Genomic DNA, 23188 nt, shown 5'->3' with positions numbered 1-23188 from the left:
TAGACAAAGTGGATAAAAATAAGAGCCTACAGTGAATAAAAATGGAAAAAAAAGTTAGTTGAAAATAATAATAATAATAATAATAAATAAATAATAAAAAATGAGGCATTTGTCGACATGCCTGCAAACGAATAGTGTGTGTGTGTGTGTGTGTGCATGGATAGAGGTAAAAAGAGCTACCCCCGTCGTGTCTAGTTAGGGCCCCGCAAGAAAAAAGTTGATAGGTTTCCGGCGATGGGGTGTGAAAGCTAGCCCTCTAGGTAAAATAAATGCCCTTTATGTTTTGTGTTTTTGCGTGTTTAGGCACCCTTGTCCTAGTGTTGCCATTTTTTTACAAGTATGGTATGTCTGAGGTTGATAATCGAACCAGAGTAGAGGAAAACGAGATGAAGACCTTTTAAAACTTTTTCGGGCCGTGCAAGCTTAACTAGCAAAATTCTAGGCTCACTCATGCATGAATAGATTAAGAACCATTCTTAAATTTGTGCTTTTTGATTGATCATAATTAATTTTCATTCTTGATTACAAATTTCATTCTTATTGACTGTTGAGGCTGGAGTAAAAACTTTGCATCTAGAACTAACATATCATCAATTATCTTATGTTCTATTTTATTGTGTGTTCTTGCCATACTCGGGACGAGCAAGAATTAAGTTGGGGGTGTTTGATAACTTTCAAAAAGAGCTATTATTCCTAGCTTAATTCGGGCTCATTATTAGATTTTATGTGTTTATTTTTTCTATTTTGTAGGTACCGAGCAATCAAGAGGTAGAACTAATTATTTGGTGAAGAACAAGGTTAATTTGAAGCAAATTAGAGTTGATTTGAGAATCAAGGCTTCAAAAGAGTTAAAAAGACCAAAATGCCCCTGTTACCACATCGCAACACTGCTTGCAACACTGCGAAGATAGGCAACACCACCGTCATGACGCGCTAGCCCCATGTTGAAGCACAAAATGGGTAGTGTTGCAATGCTCACCCTGAACATCGCGACGCTACGATGTTGAAGACAGAGAAACCCTCACGCGCGCGCAAGTGTGCGTCAACACTAGTGTTGGACTTCTGTTCCTAACGCTCGAGATCAGCCACAGCAGCGTTACAACACTCCACATAGCGTTGCAATGTTGTCCCTTTTTCTATAAATGTAATTCTTCCAATTTAGGTTAAATGAGATGCCAAAAATTAATGGGGATGCTGATTTTTTGAGGTCGGAGTCGATGGAGGCCGAGAAGAGCCCTTATTTGTTATAGTAAGAAAACATGTAGTAGAAGTATCAAGGATTCATAAGCATTCAAATTCACTAATTTTGGCAGAAACTAAAGCATGCTCTTCTAAAAGGAAGGTTTTAAGATCATACCTTTGAAGAACTCTTCAAGAACTTGATTGTACAACAGCAGTCCTCACCAAAGATAATCGTGAACCACCTCAAGATCTTCCCCACTATCTTCTTGGAGCTTTAGATCGAGTTTGAGACTCAAGAACAGCTTGAAGCAATGAAGAACAGAGATATACTCACAGCAGCTCACTTTGAAAAACTCTTTCTTCTTACTGAAATTTCTCTCAAAATTTTTGTGTTATGCATGCCATCAACCCACTCCAATCTTCTTTATTTATTGCATATGAACATACAAAGAAGAGAAATGCATAGCTTGCAGCTCATGCTTGGAGTATTAATGAAGAGAAGGTAGTGGACTCTTTGTGAGCATGAAGAAGATGATATTGGAAAATCAACATTTTCCATTTTAATGCATGTAAAAACGATTTTTTCCATTTTTTGTTTTAAAACCAAAATTTGATTTCAAAATTCAATTTTGATTTTAATAAATGAAAAATCATGTTCTAAAATTAAATTCATAAATTAATTTAATATCAAATATTAAATTAATTTTTGCACAATAATCATCATCATATATTTAAATCATATTTAAATATATATTATCCTATTCCGTTTAATTTGATCGCTTCAAATTAATTTCTCAAGCTACTCTAAAGCTTAACCATTTACGAGCTAGTAGGGGGACCTCGCGGACCTACAGATCATGGGCTCCAACGATTCGAGATTAATCGGCTAAACTCATTAGTCCGATCTAACCCTCATTCGTTAATTAATGGGACACTCCACTATAGCCCATGTTGAACTCCCCTCACTGTAGATATATTATGTCCACTTAATAACCATAATCAGTTAGTCGATCCTTCACAGGTTGTTCGTAATCACAGCTAGGTCAAAATTACCGTTTTACCCCCTATGAATATATCTTGTTCTTTAAGTTCCTACCGACCCTCTAATGAATAATTATGATTCATAATCTCTATGATTCAAATCCTTTCTCTATCATGAGAAGGTGGGGCCACAATTGTTCAAGACTTGGAATTGGTATTTAAGAGAGCAACCTATCTACTAACCCTTAGGGGTAGGAGTGAATTTCATCTTGCAAGGCTATGTCCCCAGCTATTCATCCGGTCTTATCCCCAAAATGGGAAGCTTATTGAGCAGTGCTGTTGGACTACTCTCACCATTTGCAGATCAAAGGATAATGTCGAACAAATAGGAGTTCATAACTAGCTCAGGATTAAGATAGTTAACCTAAGTTATTTGATAAATGAAATAGTCAGTTTTAACAGTAAACGACCGTTATAAAGAAAAGTGACAATTTTCGTGGTCCAGTCTATATGCAAACTCATTGCATAGGATGCCCCCACTCACATGTCTCAACATGAACAATTTGTGGATTACATCGTTTGTAGCGCTTTACAACTTCTTTTAACAACTACAGAGTAGGTCGCATCCAATAGTGTTACCAGGATGAGATACCCAATTTCATCCATATACTTATTAGACTATTTAGGCTATATACTGTCAACTTGATCCTGCTTATGTCACTACATAACGTTACAGTATTCAGACTATAGCCAATGATACGTTTATTGGATTTTCATAATAAGATGCAAAATCAACAAGTCATTATTATTGATTCCTAACACTATTTTCTTCCTTTCCCTCTTTATTTTCAGTATAATTAGGATAGTTTTTAGTTTAATTTTGGATTATGAACATGTATTGTATCTCATTGGTTTGCCTATGAATCGATGAGGTAATCTTTCTATCTAATTCTTGGATCGAGCAATCATGTAATTTATTGAGTTTTCTGCCAAAATATGTGTTTTAATTCAGAATTGTGTTTTCTTTGAATCTTGCTTGATTTCGAATTGCATTTGTATGTTGGATTGACACCCTTATTGTGATTGCAATTCTTTTGCTAGTTAATCTCAAGCTCGCACGTATCCTAGTAGTTCGTCTATCCTTTGGGTTTACCCGGTAGCATCGATTAAATGTGTATGCTTAGATTTATAGGTTGACCCTGAATCTTTGCATTGCATGTTTAATTTAGATTTGAAGAATATTTGGTTAATTTAACATAACTTTTCCTGACAGTTAATCAGCATAGTTGAATCCTAAATCTTAATGCATGTGGTTGTAGTTCTTTATGGCCGCTAAGGACCCAATTGAATCTAGGAGCATGTAGGTTAGTTAGAGCACAGTCTTTCCAGCCTTAATTATTAATTAGGACGCTTGACTGGTTTCAAATTAATTGATTGTCGGCCTTTGTAGAGATTAGTTAATTTGCATCAATTGGGTAGCTATGCATGCATAATTCGGTGACATGATCCATGATTTAAATTGCATTAAATGGTTACTTGATCCGAGAACTAGATGAACCAATTACTGTCTCATTTATCCCTTGCACTTTATCTTTCTTTCATTTTTTAAAATTTCAACTAAAAACCAAAATTTCATTTTTACTGTTTTTCCATAGTCAAATTGAATTCAAAAGAAATTAATTCTTCATTTCTTCGTAGTCCGGGCCTGTCAATTATGTACTCCTTTGATTTGTATGGGTGAAAGTGGTCAGATCGCCAACTCAACAAGCCTACCATTTTGGGGATTCGTCTGATTGGGGAGCTGGGAACACAGCTACACAAGACAGAATTCACTTCTTCCCCGACATCAAGGTAAGTACATAAATTGCTCCCTTAAGAGCTGATCTTGGGGGCTTGAATAATGTGGTGTCATACTCTCTCTTGGCCCAAAATGGGTTTGGTCATAGTTGAATTATGACTTATTGTTCATTAGAGGGATCAATGGTACTTAAGGAGTTAGATGTAGAACTATAGGGGCAAAACAGTAATTTTGGCCTAGTTGTACTTACGAGCAATTTGTGAAGGGTCATCAGTTGTTGACTGTTATATCCAATGGACACAGAAATATATTTGTAGTTCAAAAAGTGCCGCTATCAGTCTTTAGTGGAGTGTCTGACAGTTAATGGATCATTGGGGCTTCAAGCTAAAGGTTCATAAAGTTCTCTCTATAGCTCAACATGGATTAAATGAGAATCAATTTTGGATTAATTTGAATTATTCAAATTAATTGAAGGAATTAATTATATGTGATATAATAAATTTAATTTAAGTGTATATGATATAATTACTATAATGTATATGATATATTATTATATAAAGTTTATTTGAGATGAAATAAATATTTGAATATGATTCAAATATTAATTATGTGAATTGGATTCATATGATTAAATTTATTATAAATGAGATTTATATTAAATACCATGCATTAATGAGAGAATGAAAACTATAGGTTATATTGTATTCGATACAATATTAAACTATAGCTTATATTTTATATTTGATATAACATAAAGTTTAATATATATTACATGATAAAGTGGTTATCATATAAATATATATTAACATTTTATTAAAATAAATTTTCTTTTAATTTATTTTATTTTTGAAAAAAAAAATTTAGGAGGTAGCTTTCTCTCTACTATGTGCATTTGTGGGAAAGGGTGCAGAGGGTTGTGTTCTTCTTATTCCCCTAGAGTTTATAGTGAAAAGCTGAGAGAAATAATTCTGAGAAAAGTTCTCTGATCTCACTCTCTCCCTCTCTCAATCTCACTCCCTCACCAAAAATACCAAGAGCCCATACAACTCCTTAAATTCTCATCCTAGAGAATACAGAGAAAACTTTCGTGTGGTGGCCAATTAGAGTTTTGAGTACGTGACATTTTGGAGAAACAATTACGAGGAGATTAGATCTTAAAAGGTTAGTATTTTTATCTCTTTATCTATTTTCTCAATTTCTATTAGCATGTTGTAAATTTAATCTTGAATGCTTTCTTCTATATGTTTTCTGTAAAATTGTATGTTCTGTAAAAATTAGGATTTGGGACCGATCCCCGCTTCCGTTCAAGACCTTCACTGGTTCTTTCACGAGGGACTTAGAGGTCAAAACATCTGGTTTCCCAAAGGCTTAGGCGTTGGCATGAGCAAGTGGTGTCACTTAGAAGGGGCACTGACACATGCCATAGAGGCTAATTGAGGGGATGAGCGACAAGGTTGAAGAAGAGCAACTAAGGTTAGGTGATGTGGGTGTTGGAAGGAGTAGGCGTTGGCCGAGAAAGGGCTTGAGTGGACGCTAGCCCTATGTGTTAGAGTGAAGCTGAAGCATATAGATTAATCACTCGGTTAGTGGGCTAAGTGGTGTGATTAGGGGCCATCAGCAAAGATTAGTGGCCTAGGTGTCATTCCATTAAGCCACTTGATCATGCACAGCTTAGTATAAAAAAGAGGTTGTGAGGAAGAAGCTTGGTTTGCCCATTTCTCTCATACAAAAGGGAAAGAGTTTGCTGCCAATCTGAAGTTCAATCAGTGTTGAAGATAATATTGGGCTGCCAAGAAGAAATTTCATCGAACTATAGTTGAAAATTGAAGAATTTGGTGAATGTTCCAAGTTTCTGAACTACTCGGGCATGCTGGAAAGCTTCGAGGTTAATGAGCACACCAAGAGAAATTTGAAGCTCAATTTTTAAGGTAAGAAAGTTAAGATGTTTAGGAACAAGTTCTTAGAAGAAAATTCTATGAAATAATATTTGAAAATTGAGTTATTTAAGCTGGACATTGAATATGAAATTTTGGTCGGATGAACAAGCAGGTAGCTGCAAACTAAGGATAAGAAAGCAGCTGGTTGGACGAGGGTATGCATGGGTGGGCACAAGCATTGGCAAGAGCATGCACGAGTGTAGGCAGACGTTGGTTGAGGTGCATGCACGAGGTGAGGCATGAAGTTGCACGGTGGAAAGGGCCAACAGCCAAGACACGCCAAGGGTGTCATTAGCAAGCGCCCAACACCTAGACAAGGTGAGCGTGTCCTAACGCCTACCTAAGCACCTGTGTGCATGTGCTGCCACCAACCAACCTAATTGCAAGGTAACTGACTAAGTGTTGGGTGATGCGTTGAGAAAAGCTAGGCACTAAGGAGTTATAAGGAAATTTCTAAGTGTGATGTTAAGCTTGAATGATAAAGTTCAGCTCAAAAGGAAGCTAGTGGCATTAACCAGAAGTACCTATCATTGTCATAGGGAAAACGCATATAAGAGAAGTTTATAGTCCTTTGGGGAAGTAACATAAAATTATGAGTGACTAGTTTTAATTAAGTTGAACTTGATTTAATTTCCATGAGCTAAGGCATATTTTTTAATGAGTTCCAACGCATAAATGTTTATGTTGCAATGTGTTTACGTTTTCAAAACATGATTTTCATTAAGTAATTTTCCAACGCATACTTAATCATAATGGTTGATGTGTGGACGCATAGTCCCTTTTCTTTAAAAGATTGGAGGTTTCAATGAGAAATGAAGTATATTTTATTGAATTTTTCTATGAGTTTTATGTATGCCTTTCTAGCTTTCAAAGCGAGTCTTTAAGCCTAATTGTGATGAACTTTAGTCTTTAAGCCTAATTGTGATGAACTTTGAAAAGAGGTTTGTGAAGTATACTTGAGTTCAAAGGATTAAAACCATGCGTTGATTAGCATTCCTTAAGATAGTCTATTTTACTATGATTTCTAACTCTATGACGAATTTGTAATGGAATGTTTTATGCTTAGAATAATGAGTTTTAACGTGAATTATGTTTTATGATGTTTTTACTGAGTAAACCCGATACTGAAGGGTCAAAGGTATCTGCCGTTGGTTAGCATTCCTTAAGATAGTCTATTTTACTATGATTTGTAACTCTATGACGAATTTGTAATGGAATGTTTTATGCTTAGAATAATGAGTTTTAACGTGAACTATGTTTTATAATGTTTTTACTGAGTAAACCCGATACTGAAGGGACGAAGGTATCTGGGTTCCCTAATACCTAAGGGATGACGATATCTAGGGCATGAGTATATGAGTAGCCTTTGAGGCTTGTCCACGTGAACATAGGAACAATATTATCGATGCTAATTGTATTGAGTTTACTCTACATCAACTAAGGAAATCGACGTTGAGCGATTGAGCAAAAGGGCTCTCCCTCAACTAAGGCTAGAGGATGATGAATTTCCAAACAAGTTGAATGATATTTGAGTTTTCCAAGGTTTTGAAAGTACTTATAGAGATGTTATGTTTTCTATGGCTTCTAGATGATTTCTTAACCCTAAGATAAAAGTTTTATGTCTTATTTAACAACTATATTTTCATGCTAAGGAAAGCCACTCACCGGAAAATTTAGCTCACCTTTTAAAATGTTTTCACTTTCCCAAGTAGTGGTCGATTCCTTGGAGTCTAACTGATCTGCCAGTCTGCCACATACTAAAAGTTCTAAAGGAAGAAGAGAAATTTAGGTGGTCCATCTTTTGTTGTTTAAGTGTCAACTCATCATGTACATATTAGAGGGGAAGGGTAGAACCTTAGTTGGAACCACTATTGTATAACTTATATAAATTTTCTCTGGCTTATATATATATATTGTGTGCATCTGTGTTTAGTTGTAGTTATACATTGGAGAATTTGGTTGAGAGTATATTAAACTATTTATCAGGTGTTACAGATGCTATAGAAGCAAGTTTTAGGAGTCGAGATGGGCAATGGATGTCATAAAGGGTTGACATCTATTGTCTTCATACCTCTTTCTTGATTAAGAAGAAAATCTAGGAAGGAGTATAACAACCCTTACCAACATTTCTATGACAACCCTCCACCAACTTCCGACAGTAGGATATTATCTACAATGATGCAACGACTGACTAATATGAAAAGTAGGGAAGCCACTAATCCTATTCATTTTATAGGACGCACAACTAATTTAAGATTCTCCTCTCATTTTCAGACATTAACCTCATTTTTCCTGGATTTGGCTAATTCCATCACTCAATTGCGTCAAAGATAAATTCTACATACATAATTGATTCCATTTCCCAATTTAGCATTTGGGTTTTGTAGATTTCGACAATCCACATGACATCTTTTTTCCCTACATTGAAATCATTAAATATGTATGACTTGAATTTCAGAATGCAATAATTGGACATAATCAAAGATATTCTCAGATTTTCATAATTTCCACATAATCAAAGATATTCTTAGATTTCCATTAAATTTTCAATATTCCCAGTTTTAAAGTTTCAATATCTCTTGAAAAAACCTAAAAGATGGAATGAGACAGATTTTTCCCCATCAAGATGATTCATGCAAATAATAATAATAATTTAATATAAAATGTAGGTAGGTGAAAGCACTTTTGGCAATGGTTTTTCGAAAGCCTTTTCAGGGATTTATTTTCCAGGCTGTTATGTTGTAGCTTCCCCATCTGATTGTTAGGTATGCCTTTTGAGCCTTCCTTTTAATGTGGCACTAAACTCTAGCAGACCTTCTCCCATTGTCCCATTGGTAAATCTCCTTCGGAAGTGAAAAGCGAAAAGTTTTTCTTAGAATTAGACTAGTCTTTCCATGTGCTCTTGATGCGATAAATCCTATGTGATGAAACGTTGAAAGGAAAACTCGAAGAAAAACATGAATGAGAAAAACCTCTTTCAGGAGTTCCAACTCTGACTAATAGAAGTTTATAGCCGCATTCCAACCTGCACACAAGAACCATATATCAAAACCAAAACAAAGAAGCCAAAGCAAACAATTAATGCAAATCCCACCACTCCGCACTTTGAAGTTGAATATTGTTCACCCCAACCACCAATAAGGAATTAGAAAGCCACTGTTACTCCTAAATTCAAATTCTTCCATATAAAAGTGAGTTACAATAGCTGAGGATTGAAGAAAGCTGTTAGATATGCAATTACTGGGATCACAGCATTACCTATAATTATGGATAAAAGGTTTTTTTCTTTCATAAAATATTGTATAAATTTAGGTCTTAAATTTGATTTGATCATATACAGCAACATGCTATGGTAGAGACGAGGAAAATTGAAGGGGATGTAGAATTTCGGTCAAATTCAAAGATAGATAAATGGCAGCATATGCTTTACTAGCTACTCTACTCATTTAATATTTTTCTAAAGTCAAGCTACTCTTACAAGAATCAAAACTTTTTGAAACTACAGAAAATGAAGGCTTAAATGTAATTTTTACATTTCACTTGTACAGAAACACCCAATATTGAGCATGGCTAGAAATGAGATCAAATCACAAAATCAGTTTGGCATCTTTCCCTGACGACTGTCTCTCCAGTGATCGAGCAGTCTCGCAATACCGTGTTTCAAGCAAATATATACCTGCCTTTCAAACAAGATGAGCAACGATTGATCAGCTCAAAACTCTAATCTGTCGTGAAATCTTTGACTGCCTACAAGTTATCGGTGTTTAGTCCTACTCTCCAAAATTGATAGTTATTGGACAGTGCCATCGTGCCAACTTTTAACGTATGTGTATCAATCATATTTTTCAAATTTCAGAAAGCCAACTCCATAATCGAAGTGAAGAGCCAAATTATTCTTCCATTGTAGTTCCATCAGAATTACTTTCCTGTGGCACAATATTTTCATCATCTTTATCAGCCTCATTATCATCATTCTTAGCCTCAATATCATCATCATTCTTAGCCTCAATATCATCATCATTCTTAGCCTCATTATCATCATCATTCTTCGTCGAACTATCCTCGAGCATTGGCTCCTCCTTCGGTCCACTGTCTTTGTTAGCCTCATCATCTTCATTCTCAATTAAACCATTTTCAATTGCAGAACCTCCATCTGCGCCATTTGCAAGACCATCGGTCTTTGAAGTTTCCATGGTTGTGTCTGAAACACCATCATCATTGGCCTGCTCTGTATCCATAGCATTTTGCTGTATGTCAACATTGTCGTTGGGAGGAAGCTGCCCCGGATGTGTGGTATACCCATCAAATTGCTGGCTGCTGATCCGAATCTGCAGGGAAAAGGTTTAGCAATCCGCAGGACTATAACACAAATCACATAAGAACACCACTTAACAACTATATTCTCGATTACAAGGGGGAAAAAAGCTTTATAAAAACTTGAACTTGATGGTCTCTCTGCAAATCCAAGAGCACAAACCATTTGAATAATAGGAATAAATATACTCTCTGGCCAATATGGAGAAAAAGAAATCCCAGATCTTGAACACCGGAAGAAAAAGGTGGTGGGAGGAAACTAAGGAAATTTTAGGCTAATCCTCTCGAAGTGTATTTATTTCTCTTATTCATATTTGGAAGATTTTTGGTTAATCCTGATTTTTGGCTAATCCATCTCTATCAAAGTATTTCTTCAAAAATAATTTTTAAGTCAACCCAACATCTTTGGAGTATTTTTTATTTATTAAGATTTGTAAAATAATTAATTTTTCCATAAGTGCTTATAGGAAAATTAATTTCACTTAGCATTTTATCCTAAGGCTAGTTGAAACAAGCGATAAGCCTGTGATAATACCTGATAAAGCTGTTCCAGAATGCTGGCCATCTCCTCACTACCACTCACATGGTAAATAGGACCAGTGTCTGCTACATTACGTTCTGTATAAGATGTTATCTCATTCAAGTTGAGTCCAAGGCAGTCAGGCCTTTGAAGCAGAAGCTGAAATGTTGGCTGCAGTTCATAACATTGTTCAAACAGAGATCGGCGGCAGAAGACATACAAACCAAGTCGAGCACGAGACATGGCCACAATCAATCTTCTAACATCACGAAGGTGCCCCACAAAGCGGGTTCGAACTAGAGACAGTAATATATAATCATTCTGCTGACCTTGAAATTTATCAACTGTCGTAACCTAGGTTCAAATATCAAACAAGATTTGTTAACAAATAAATACAGCCATGCAGGCAGCAACATTAAGATTAGATGCATGCAAACATGAAGAATGCAAGACATTTAGACATTTAGATTCAAATATCAAACAAAATCCGTTAACAAATAAAGACATGCAGGCAGCAACATTAAGATTAGATATATGCAAACATGAAAAACGCAAAACATTTAGGTTTATTCGGCCCAATGGACAGTCACAGTTTTCTTCTTTTTAGGAAATATTGATTAAATTAAATGATACAAAGGATGAACCCATCCAAGGGAATAACAAAAGGTTTCTCCAATTAGTTAAAAGAGAGTTTACTTTAGGCTGTAGTTGTTAAAAAGAACCGCAGGTGAAGAGATGGTAGTTTATCCACAACAAATATAATGACTAGCAATTGAGAGAACATCAAAATGTGTACAAAGATACTGATTCCATTAACTAAAAAATTACGATAAGCAACAAATAATGTAATTGCTCACATACAGTGAACCATTTTGAAGATACCTTGCTAGGGGCACCAATGAAATTGTATGGTACACATCTACGATTGATAACATCTCGGATTAGAAGCTTCTGGCCATTGTAAGTTGTCAAGATAGATATCTTATTTGCAGGGTACCCTAGTAAACGCATATAAATATACACACTAACAACATATTCAGCTTCCCCCTCGTTCTGATAAAACCAAGGAGAAGGGGCAGTCTCACCCCTCCCTTGGTAGTCCGGCACATCCACTAGCTGATAATCATAAGAGAATCCAGCATTTGCTCTATGAAACATGACTGCCTCCTTCACATAGGGAAGATCTCCCAATTCTCTATATCTCCAGTTGTAAAGCTTGGCTATACTTGGTCTGGCACGACCTTGAGCATTGAGTTCAATATAAGGAATGCCCAATCTGACAAACCTTGTAAATAAACTTTGGTCCATATGGCTATACTTTTGAAAAGCCATATTCTTAACAACAGGGGGCAACTGATGGTGATCACCAATCAAAATGCAGCGTTTGAGACGTGCATAACCATCTTCCTGCCTCTGAAGTAACATTGGTATAAAAGTTTCAATTTCTAATATTTGTGCACTTTCTTCCATTAGCAAATTATCATACTTGAAACCTAAACGAAGAAAATCTTTCCTCTTTAGGGCAGCATGAGTGCAAGTCATTGCAACAATTTTTGCCTGCTTAGTCATCAAGTAGTTTGCACGATCAGCTGTAGACTTGAGTAATTCAAAAGCTCTACACTCTTCAAGCTCCTGAAACATTGTCTTGAGATGACGAAAGCACCCCTTAGCTGCCCGCATATCTTTATCAAAAAATTCACCCGTGAAAACTGGATTTGGTGCATTGGAGAAAAATTCCTTGAAGGGAAATCTCTCTTGAACAAAATTAGATTTATCCTCATTTCCAGCACACGCAGCTATAAATTGCTCCCAGCGTGAGTACACATGCAGTAACCAAAAGTATCCGGCAGTTTCACAAGTATATCCAACATCTTCAGGGAGTTGGAGAGATCTTGCCAGCCTCTCCACTTCACTTAGCAATTCCAACCTCCGCACAAGCATCGAATTGACACGCCCCTGTCGGCTGAAATCAAGATCAGTTGCCAATTCTTGTTCACCTTGACCAAGGCGAAGCAGATAGCGGGCAGGAACATCTCTCTGGGATCATTAGAGAAGTCGGGAAAAAAATATTATAAAAACTATGCAGCAAGATAGCTTAAATTATGCGTATATAAAAATAAACACTGTAGTGCCTGCACACATTAACACAATGGACAGATAAATGTAATCTAATTCTAAAGATAGTAACAGTTTTCTTCATTTACCTCCATTATCTTCTCGAATAGGTCATTCAGAGCTTGATTTGAGTGAGTGATTATCAATGTTCTCTGTGAAGGGCAATTGTGATAAAGAACATTTAGAACTTGAACGGCTGTGTCAGTCTTTCCAGTACCAGGTGGACCAACAACCATGGTTAATCCAGGTTGAACACCAGAGATAATTGCTCCAACCTACATTTAAAAATAAATAAACAAGTTAGACTCGTAGTTCAAATAGAGAGTTTCATCAACAAACACACCAACTTAAGCAACGATGTCCAAAGGTGTTATCCATTCAATAACCAAATTCCCCTATTTCAGGAAATTAAATCAACTCAAGGACAGGGAAATTAAATGCACATAAGAAAAATGAATAACTTCTAAAGAATTGTAATGCAAAATGACTAATAACTTGAGTCCTCTTTCCAAGTTTTGTCATTCTTTTTTTGAAAAGGAAACAATTCATTGATATAAGAGAAAAGCGAGCAAACGCCCAAAGTACAAGAGGGTTATACAATGAGCGGAATAACAACCGAATACCAAACGGATCAGCTAGCGCACCCGGGCATCTCAACTAGGTTGACACCCCCTTAGCACCCTCATCACATCCAAAAACAAACTAAGACTAGCTATAAATATAAGAAAAGCACTAAGCATTACAGTCCCCAAAATGAACAAACACGGGCAAAAACAGAAACAAACAGTCTGAAAAATCAAAGAGAAATCAAAGAGAACCGCTGGCTACTGAAAAAGCTAAAAACCATCACTCGAAAGGGAGGCAAACACTCTCCAATTGAGATTGAATTCTGATAAACTGTAGCTATTAAAATGCTTGGACAGGATACACCAAGAAGAAGCAAGCCGACGGGCTGATTCGAATCGATCTTGGCAACCAAGAGCCTTATCATGAAACACCCTTTGATTTCTTTCAAACCATAGAGACGACCGCATTAATCCACAATATACGGCTGGATTTATGGAGATTTATACCATCTAAAAGCTGCAGCAAGTTACCCTTAAAATCATTGCTCATAACCCATGAAAAGTTGAAGAAGGACGGCAACTTCTCCCAACACCAAGCTGAATAGGAACACGCAAAGAAAAGGTGGAGGGAGTCTTCAAACGAATGTAGGCACAAAGGGCACATTGAAGGAGAAATATAGCTGGTTGCCAACTTTCTTTGCAAAACTGAAGCTACATTCAGCTGACCAAAAAGCATTATCAGGCTACAAGTCTTCCACAGGGCCGAGTAAAGAGATTTGTCCAATGGAGAGGAGGGGGAAAGGTGTATTTTAAGGGAATTGACTGTGAAGAGACCCGAGGCTGAAATTGACCACTCCCTTTTATCAACATCCTCTGAAATTTTCCTTGTTGCAATAACCCTAAGTAGCTCTTGAAAAGAAATGATCTCCTCATCTCTAAGCAAACGACGAAAGGTGATTGACCAAACGGCCAATCTGCTGTCCCAATGGTCAGCAACATTCCAAGTTTTGTCATTCTATCACGACTAGTGCAAATATATGGAATAGTTTCTTGTAGGAGTGATTGAGTGGAATTCCACTCTTTTTCCATATATTAATGAAACTTGAAAAGTCTATTTCTATTAATATAAATTTGTAATCACCCTTGGAAATCATTGAAAAGTCTTCTTTTCTTTTTTTCTTTTTTTCTTTTTTTTTTTTTTTTTTTTTTTTTGTCTTTTTAAATCAAAATAACCAAAAGTTATATAACAAAAATCTGATCATGAAAGAGACAACTAGGAACTCATGGTGATATGTACATATTGGATATCCAATTTTTATTACTAGTCCTTATCAATTTCTTACGTGTATTTTTTTTTTTTTTTTAAGAAACTAAACTAGTGTTGAAAAAAATAAAAAGAATACCGCTGCATACAAAAAACAAGCTCCAAACAAACAGGAGCCCAACACTAGCTATAAAAATGAATTCAATCCAAAAGAACAAGACCAAGACCAAGACCATAACTACAAAAATGCCTAGTGACTGATGCCACAGAGAAGCATTAAAACTTGAGACCTCCCAAACCTCCTCACCCAAATTCTCGACCTCCCTAAAAATCCTATTATTCCTCTCAAGTCTAAAGGAGAAACTTGTGCAGATAAGTCCTAGATGATGTAGTTTTGCAAGAGAAGTGCAATAGTCTGATCATCACTTCTCCATTTGCCCTTTTTCAGTTTCATGGAGGAAGTTCTATGCCATAATTAACTATTAGTTTGAACCACCTAAAAGATTAAAGGAGTTCCTCCAAAACTTATGTGGCTGCAGATTGAAAAAGAAACCTCATCTTAGAAATGAAATAATCTTCATTCTTTAATAATCTTGAGAAAAAAATCTAGAATCTTGGAGTTCATTGATATTGTTTCTTTCTTTGCAGGCAGCATCAATATTGAAAGCCATATAATTGATTGGTTGCTCTAATCCAAAAAAAATAGATTTGCTGAACAGTCTTACACTTCACATCAGTCAAAAACAGTCTTCCATGAAAAATAAATAAAAATAAAGAGCAAAATGTTAAAGAAGAACCTGTGTTGGAGTAAATCTGACAGAGTTCTGTTTAGGCTGATCTTGAGGATAAGGACCTGGGTCAGGAGGAGTATACGCCTCAACCATAAGTTTCTCCTTCTCAGCACAGGCATCCATCATGTTTACATCATTCTTTGAAATACTTGAAGACTTCTTATTCTCCGGGAGGGCATGATTGCTACCTTTAAGAACTCTAGGAAGCCTAATCCGGAAAGGGGGACTTGGGTGCAAAATCTCCTCACCATCGGGATTTGTAAAACAGACCTGAACAAATGAACATAATACATTTAGACACGGATACTTTTGAATTTTGATTATATACAACAGAGGCAGAGATATTAATTCACTAATTTAAGAAATCGTTTTAATTAAAAAGAAGAAGACAGAAGTAACCTCATAATCTGGAAAACATTCTTTCAAATGATCAGCGTCAAGAAATGTATCTTTGAAGTCTACTGCTTCCAAAAGATCTGGCATGTTAGTCCATTGAGCAGCAGAAGGATTCCCATAACCAAGAAGTATATTGTGCAACCAATCAGGAACGATACAGTATTCATTCATAAGATCCCTGATAGATTCCAATATAGCTTTAAAATTATTTTCCTTGGGTTTCCTCCTCATCAAGACATTAAATGTCCCATAGACATCTTCTGAACCCTTCTCTGCAATAGCACTGACATCCATATGGTACTGTGCTGTATCCAAAGCTACAGTTACAGTTCTCAACTCCCCCTTAGGAGGCTTCCACTCATCCGGTTTAATTCTTCCAGTAAAGTCATTCATGAGAGTTCCCTCTTCATCACGAATCTCAATAATTTCACATCCTCGTACACACTGAAGGCCAAGACGTTGAGGAACACTGGCCTTGTCAGCTTCCTCTGAACTTAGAGGCTCAAATGATGGACTAATAGAAAGTAAAAATAAAACATCGTGCTCCTTAAGAGCATTCCATTCAGATCTTATTTGGGCTCTATAGCTAGAAATGCTAAAAGTGACATCTGCCGTCACAGATGAAGGCTTGACTTCCCCAATATTTGGCTGCTTCACCTCAGTAATCTTGAATTCTTTAATTGGCACGGCCATTCTTGACCAGCCACGGAAAGCAGTTTGCCCCTCATTATTAATGTAGGCAAGGAGATGGGGTACAGCTTCCTGAATGTCTTCACGGATCTCATAAGTTGATTCCAGGCGGAAGAGATTGAAATTTCTCAGAAGATAGTCATGGAGCGTTAAAAACTGTAAATTTAACTTTGGAAGAGCCAAGCAACCTTCCCCCGAGTAATTTATGCTTGGCACAACGCTCTCATCCCACATTATCTCCTCATTTGGGTATAGTGGAAGTGCATTAATGGCTTCCTTTTGAGACTGTTGCTTCTCGAAAAAGGAAACAACAACCTCAATCAAAAAATCAACTCTATCCGACCAAGGATCTTCTTTTGACACTAACTTGAGCTGCAAAAGCAACACAAATGTCAGCCAAAAAGGAGCTTAGAACTATTTGTTATTAGAAGCTGGCAGCGAACTTTCACATAAAGCAAACCAAATGAGAGATAAGAAAACAACATACAAGGGCGAGAAGAAAATAAAATAGTTCTGTTTGGTACTTTTCATAATTTCCGTGAAAATGTTATATCCTTTCAGGAAAAAAGAAGTGACTATAGATTTTTTTATGGTCTTTCCATTGAAGACCCATAGCTAGAAATGGAAAACTCTTGTTATTCCATTACATTTTCATGCAGAGTTGACCACAGTTCCCTAATCACGAGGCATCTTAATTGAACACTGCCCTAGGTTGGGCGTCCCTATCTGAAGATTAAGTAAAAAACTATGAAATGAATCCAACAATAGTGATATTGAAGTTGATAAGTTACTGCTTTCTGATAAATCAGAAATACAAACAAAACGATCAACTCGTCTTTCAATTTATATTTTTAGCATCCCAGGATAATAATTTTTCACAGACCTTAGAGCAAACCAAATCTTTCAGCTCTGGAAGAGAAAGCACCAATAGTTTCTTGGCAAGGTCAGCACGTTTATGAATTGAACCAACATTGGCCAATGCAAGTTCCCGCAGCTAAGAAAAGGAAGAGAGTGATAAATACATTAGTCATGCTGACAAATTAAATTAAAATTATAAAGAAAAGACATAGTAAAAGTAATAATTAAATAAAAATCTATTAAATATGCCTCTTTCTTCATTGTACCTTACATGTTCAAATGCCCTGTCATTTTTTAATAAGAGGATTCCATAACCTCTTGTGCCTTTGTAATTACTGTTTTAGTCATCATTGTATTATTTGTTTACAATGGAAAGGGAATAAATGAAACATCCATTTGCATGGTTAAACATCCTTTTCGCTTCTAAATCATCTTAAAAACTAACCTTTGGAATCTTCTTAAATGCAAGAAGCTGAAAAGATTGGACACGGTCATAATGAGATTGGAGAACCTCATCATCCGTCAATTGTGTCCCAACATGATCATTGATCTCAAATCCTTCGTAGAACTGCAGCAGATCAACCAGCTGAGCAAAAAGTTTGCCTTTTTCATGTTTGTAAAGGGCACTTAAATGACATTTGGCAACAACACCAACATCAGCAACAAGAGGTCGAAGGTATCTGAATGGTCCAACAAGGGGAAAAATGAGACAAACATGATTAAAAGAATAAAACGAAGAAAGTCACTAAGCAAATGTAACTAAAGCAAGTAATCTTACAATCAATTAATGAAGATCAACAAAATAAATCAAACAAGTGATTGGAGAGCACTCATTCATTAGTTTTTGGCTCTACCTCCAACCCTTAGGCTGTTTTCTGTGGCCCTTGGTTTGGCCCTCTCTAATACATTTCTTGTTTCTCATAAAATAAACAAAATAAATAAAAATTAAAAAAAAAAACGAAACAAAACAAACAAAATAAATCAAATAGAAAAAATAACTATACATATTTAACTGCCATAATGCGCATAAAATCCATTAATGTAGTTTATTCACAACAAATTGGGGGGGAAATAAACTACAATAGAGATTTAATAAGAAAGTCAACCACAATAGCAAAAGGCTAACAATCGAGAGAGAGAGAGAGAGAAAGAAGAGAAATTATCATTTTGTGAATGGTCAAGTAAATTAAGACTACTGCATATCAATCCATCACAAATTAAACTATAAAACAAACTCCATCCATCAAGATTTAAATTCAAACAAAGGATGTAAATTGTGGTCACAGCATTTGAGTATACCTTCTTGTAGGGAGTTGACTTAAAAGATCAATCAGAAACTCCATGAACCTCTCGCAATACAAAATGCAAGCATTGTCTCCCTCTATCAAGCCATTGACATCAACAAATTGATCATTTCCATCACCTGAATTACTCAGAGGGAACACTTCACCATCCAAAACCTGGTTCCCAAAAGTAAGGGAAGAACAAAAGAAATTAGCCAATTTTTTGCACAAAAATTACAAAAATAATCTTAATCAGAAAGAAAGGCAACCTCCAGAAACTCTTCAATGAGATTTCTCAAGAACTTCACTTCAAGAGTTGACAATGGATCAAAAACCTCCCCTCGTTTAATAAACTCTTTAGCCTCTCTCTTTATCATTCTTTTCCATTTCTTAATTATATCAGTATTAAGACAAAGCTCCATCTGCAGATGAATGAAAAAGAAAATCATTGTTACATATTCCAAAGGTAACAGAAGATTAACGACAGAGTGTGACACGTCATACCTGAAAACGACCATAAGATAAACTGTGCCAAGACTGCAGACCTGCTATTCTCAATACCGTCTCACTGACAATCTCATCCTCCAAGCTCTGCAGAGGTTAGTTTTCAAAAATCTATAAGATATAAAAGAAGAATAAATGATAATACAGGGAGATATTGGCAGAAAACAGTCACGAATCCTAGAAAATTTATTTACTACTAGCCTATTCAATTCCATAAAAGGTAAATAATAACATTGGCATGCATAAATATGAATGTTTCATTGACTTTAAAAACAAGTTATTTTGTAATGAATTCACAAACAGACCCTAAGCTTTATAAAGTAATTTGGAAAACTCTTTAAAAATCACCTTCTGTATATAGACTCTTGCGTTTCTTATTCCTAAAAATACATATATATAGACTCTTGTGCTATGAGTTGTAATTTGTAAACAGTAAACACAACAGATTAAGTCCAAATTCAGTTTTACGAGTTCTCCTATTTTGTGTTTATGTACAAGGACGACGAGATCCGCTGGGCCAGCAGTGAACGAAGTGTTAAAGTAGAGAAAGCTAGCGTTCCGTACTCAGCCGGCATGCGTGCACATGAACTTATAAAAAGTGGTACGAGCTAAAGATGTTCAATTGGGTTTCCTTTCAGCCTTTCTCTTATATACGATACCAGCAGACGCACGCACCCCTGCCCGTCACGAATGCAAAGTGGAGAATAAGGTTGACATATTACCAATCATTTGTTTGTTAATTGTTTTTGCTTGGCTTAGCATTTTCAGTATTTTTTATACTTGCAGTTCTCAAAAGATCAGAAGATATAATTGACCAATTCTTATATGGTCATCCTTTTTTCTGAGAGAGAGTATATGGCCATCCTCTTCATCACAAAACTAAGATTATTTGGGTATTGTAATGAGAGGTGGCCTTTGGTAGCTAGGAAAGAAGAAACCACCATATTCTCAAGTTCGAGATGCTTCCAAAATGTCTGGGAGCTGATCATTTCTTGGATTGTTCAACTTAACTATCCTCCTTTTCTGTTATAGACTCCCCCCCACCAAAAAAAAAAAAAAGAAAAGAAAAGAAAAGAAAAAAACAACCCAGCAAGTAATGGTTCAACGATAACCGTATAAGTAAATTGCAATAAACAAGTCATATACCTGAAAGGCATTAATCATAAAAACAAGATAATTTGTTTTCTCTGCAATGCTTATTTCTCTTCCCTGCGTCATAAATAGAAGTAATTACATTTTCAGATAAAAGAATGATAAATTATGGTCTAAAATAACCAAAAATGTAGTAATTTCTGGTCTACATCATAACAAAAAAGACATTCATATGATGACATTAAAAGTAAAACTTCCCAAAACTTTCAGTCGGGAGGAGGAATTATTTAAGTAGAAACTAAGACATAATAAAGCTGAATACCCAATCATCAGCATAAAGTCAAGTCATAATCCTACTTATAATGGTTCTCATTAGAAGCAGGACAATTTTATCAATAGAAAAACAATTAACAAGAGAGAGAGAGAGAGAGAGAGGATAAGGCATATTCTTAAACTAAGAAACAACCAACAATAGATACAGAGAGCTGCAAAAACAACCCAAACTAGCAAAACACGAGCACAATTGACTAGTAGGTGGTTATCTTCTTCTTCAACCATTACAACAGCTCTGCCCCATGCAACTCCATATTCGGAAGTAAAAGGCACAACCCAAAATATGATTGAAACTGTCCGCTTAGATACTAGACAAGACACCCAATTCAGGCCAAGAACGAGCTAAGTAAAGAAGCATACTTTCTTCTGGATTTCAAGCCTCTACAAAGATGAGAAAGAAAAGTCCAATCTAGTAGGATTTTAGTAACTAAATCTTTACCCGATTTTCAGTACTGGAACGGCCTCTATTTTTGTATAGCTCATTGTATTTACATTCCTCTGGATGAGAGTGGTTTCTCAATTAAATACACACATATATAAATAATTACTCAATGACATATCAAAATTGAAGTATAAAACTAAAGGATAATAATTTTTCTACTAAAATTATCGTTGCAGCAATTCTCACAAGCATGGGATGGGATACATAATAAGTCAATCAAAATAAAACTAACCTCCTTCAGTCGAAGAACCCTCTCAAGAAACCCCTTAAAGACGTCCTTCCTATCATAAAAACATACCCAAGCTGCTACATTCTCTCGAAACTACAATATCAAATTTCAATTTGTAAGTCTCACAGAAGATTCAGATTATGAGCATTCCCCAAAAAATGGCATTTTCAATTTTAAAAGAAATAAACAATAATACACTGTTTCAATCAATTAGAACCTAATAACGGTAATAAAAGATCCTCCTTTCGTGTCCTTGAGTTCTAAAAAAAATAACGGTAATGAAAGAGTGGTACGGCTTCTGGATGAGCTCTTAAAAAGTTCACTTCAGTTTTTCATAAAATTAATTAAACTGTGGCTGCACATAATAAAAGGGGGGAATGGAGGGGGGGACTTTTCTCCTTTTCCTTAATATGCCAGCAACCAATAAAGAAACCCTGGTTGAAACAAGCACTTCTTCCAAACGAACACTCTTCCAGAAACCATGAATTACTGTGCAAAGCTTATTGTTATTGCAACAATAAGTAATTTCGGATTAGCAAGCAACAACTTTACATTTCCGGCGAAATGCTTTATAGATTTCCATTACAACACAGCGAGAAGGACAATTGAACGGAGAAATACTCACGAGAACAGTCCAAGAATTCAAGAAAGCTGTTACCTTCTCATTAACCATGAGTATCATCGACATTACATGCTCGAACGTCGCAGTCTCCGGGTCAAAATTAGGCCACAAATAGTTTTCCAAGTACTGACTGACCTCCAAAATCATCACCCTCTGCAGAGGCACGGTCTTGCGCCCCTCTTTAACCGAAAGCTCCGTCTCATAAATCTTCTTTACTAACTCTGGATCAAAGGGCTTCTTAGGCTTCGAAGGGTCGGTTACTTTCGACCAGTTCGCCGCCGCAATCTTCGTCAGCCGGTCTCGCTGAATCTCCGAAAGCGTTATAGTGTTTGGCAGTGCCGCACCAGGCTTGGACTCCACGGGCTTGTCGTCGACCTGATTGGACTCGACGGGGTACTCCGCCACTCTGTGGCGCTTGAAATCGTAAACCCCAGTTCCATACACCTTCGGCATTGTAAGTAGTTGGAAACTTTAACTTCTATGGCGGAGGGAGGGGGTTCTAGGGCTCCGGAGTTTACAGAAGTGGTACAGGGCTTTAGCTAGGGGGGTGGATTTACTGAGGAATAAACCTCAGAAAATTAGTTTTGAAAGAGCAGCAGAGTCGGTCTAGACGTCCTAGTGACTTGCTGGAGACGGTGAACGGTGAAAATCTTCGCCGTGGCGGTCGGAATTAACTGATTAGGGAGGAGGCGCCGGCGTCGGCGTAAATAGCCATCACCCGACCACAGCCGTGATCGTCTTATATCTTATAACCAATTCCAATCCAAAGGCTTTTGGTAAATTGGCCTTTGAAATGTCTAAATTGCCCCTACTAAAAATGTCATTTGGTTTAATGGATCCCTTTGGATTAGCAATTTATGTCTTCAATTTTAATTTGGGATACATGTCAATTTTTAATTAGTCTCAAATTTAATTATTTATAATTTCGCCATTAATTTGAGAAATGATGTGACAATTTGTGATTTGTCCCAAATTTCTCATGCAATAAATGCTCTTTTTCAAAATGCATTTCGAGATTTATGCACGTATATGGGTGAGTGAATCTCGCAAAAGATAAAATTTGAATCGAAGTGCAAGTTATACATTCTTGACTTTGATTCTGCTTGATGTGTCAACCCAATCAAACTATGAATTTGGTATACAGGTTTGATCTCAAATTTTATGTATGTTTGACATACACATTTGTTATGCTGACTTATCAAAACGGAATTTAGGTCAAAGTTTTGACTTTCTTTCTTGAGATAAATTTCAATTTGAATTTTAGTAGAATT

General features: G+C 36.2%; 1 protein-coding gene across 5 annotated transcripts; it reads right to left on the bottom strand.

The window, feature by feature from the left end:
- Nucleotides 1-8402: 8402 nt before the first annotated feature.
- Nucleotides 8403-22677, bottom strand: EMB2765 (P-loop containing nucleoside triphosphate hydrolases superfamily protein). Of its 5 annotated transcripts, XR_016530522.1 has the most exons (16): nucleotides 21954-22677; nucleotides 21299-21388; nucleotides 20346-20408; nucleotides 19200-19286; nucleotides 18965-19117; nucleotides 18712-18872; nucleotides 17858-18092; nucleotides 17438-17548; nucleotides 15868-16926; nucleotides 15475-15738; nucleotides 12937-13122; nucleotides 11615-12769; nucleotides 10748-11086; nucleotides 9579-10226; nucleotides 8871-8923; nucleotides 8403-8741 (listed from the first exon to the last, which is right to left on the bottom strand). XR_016530522.1 is itself a non-coding variant. In XM_039035600.2 (14 exons), exons 1-14 carry the CDS (start codon nucleotides 22368-22370, stop codon nucleotides 9789-9791), a joined length of 4758 nt encoding a protein of 1585 aa, XP_038891528.2. In that variant the 5' UTR covers nucleotides 22371-22677; the 3' UTR covers nucleotides 9284-9788. The 5 variants fall into 5 exon arrangements, 1 of the variants encoding a protein (XP_038891528.2); XR_005482682.2 differs by having other exon boundaries at nucleotides 8403-8923; nucleotides 9575-10226; XR_016530521.1 differs by having other exon boundaries at nucleotides 8403-8923.
- Between the last annotated feature and the right edge of the window lie 511 nt (nucleotides 22678-23188).

This window comes from Benincasa hispida, chromosome 7, assembly GCF_027475165.1.
Source record: "Benincasa hispida cultivar pf3 chromosome 7, pf3_genome.v1.1, whole genome shotgun sequence".
Lineage (NCBI taxonomy): Eukaryota > Viridiplantae > Streptophyta > Magnoliopsida > Cucurbitales > Cucurbitaceae > Benincasa > Benincasa hispida.
Note: the sequence above shows the minus strand (reverse complement) of the source record. Positions and strands in the feature narration are given on the sequence as shown.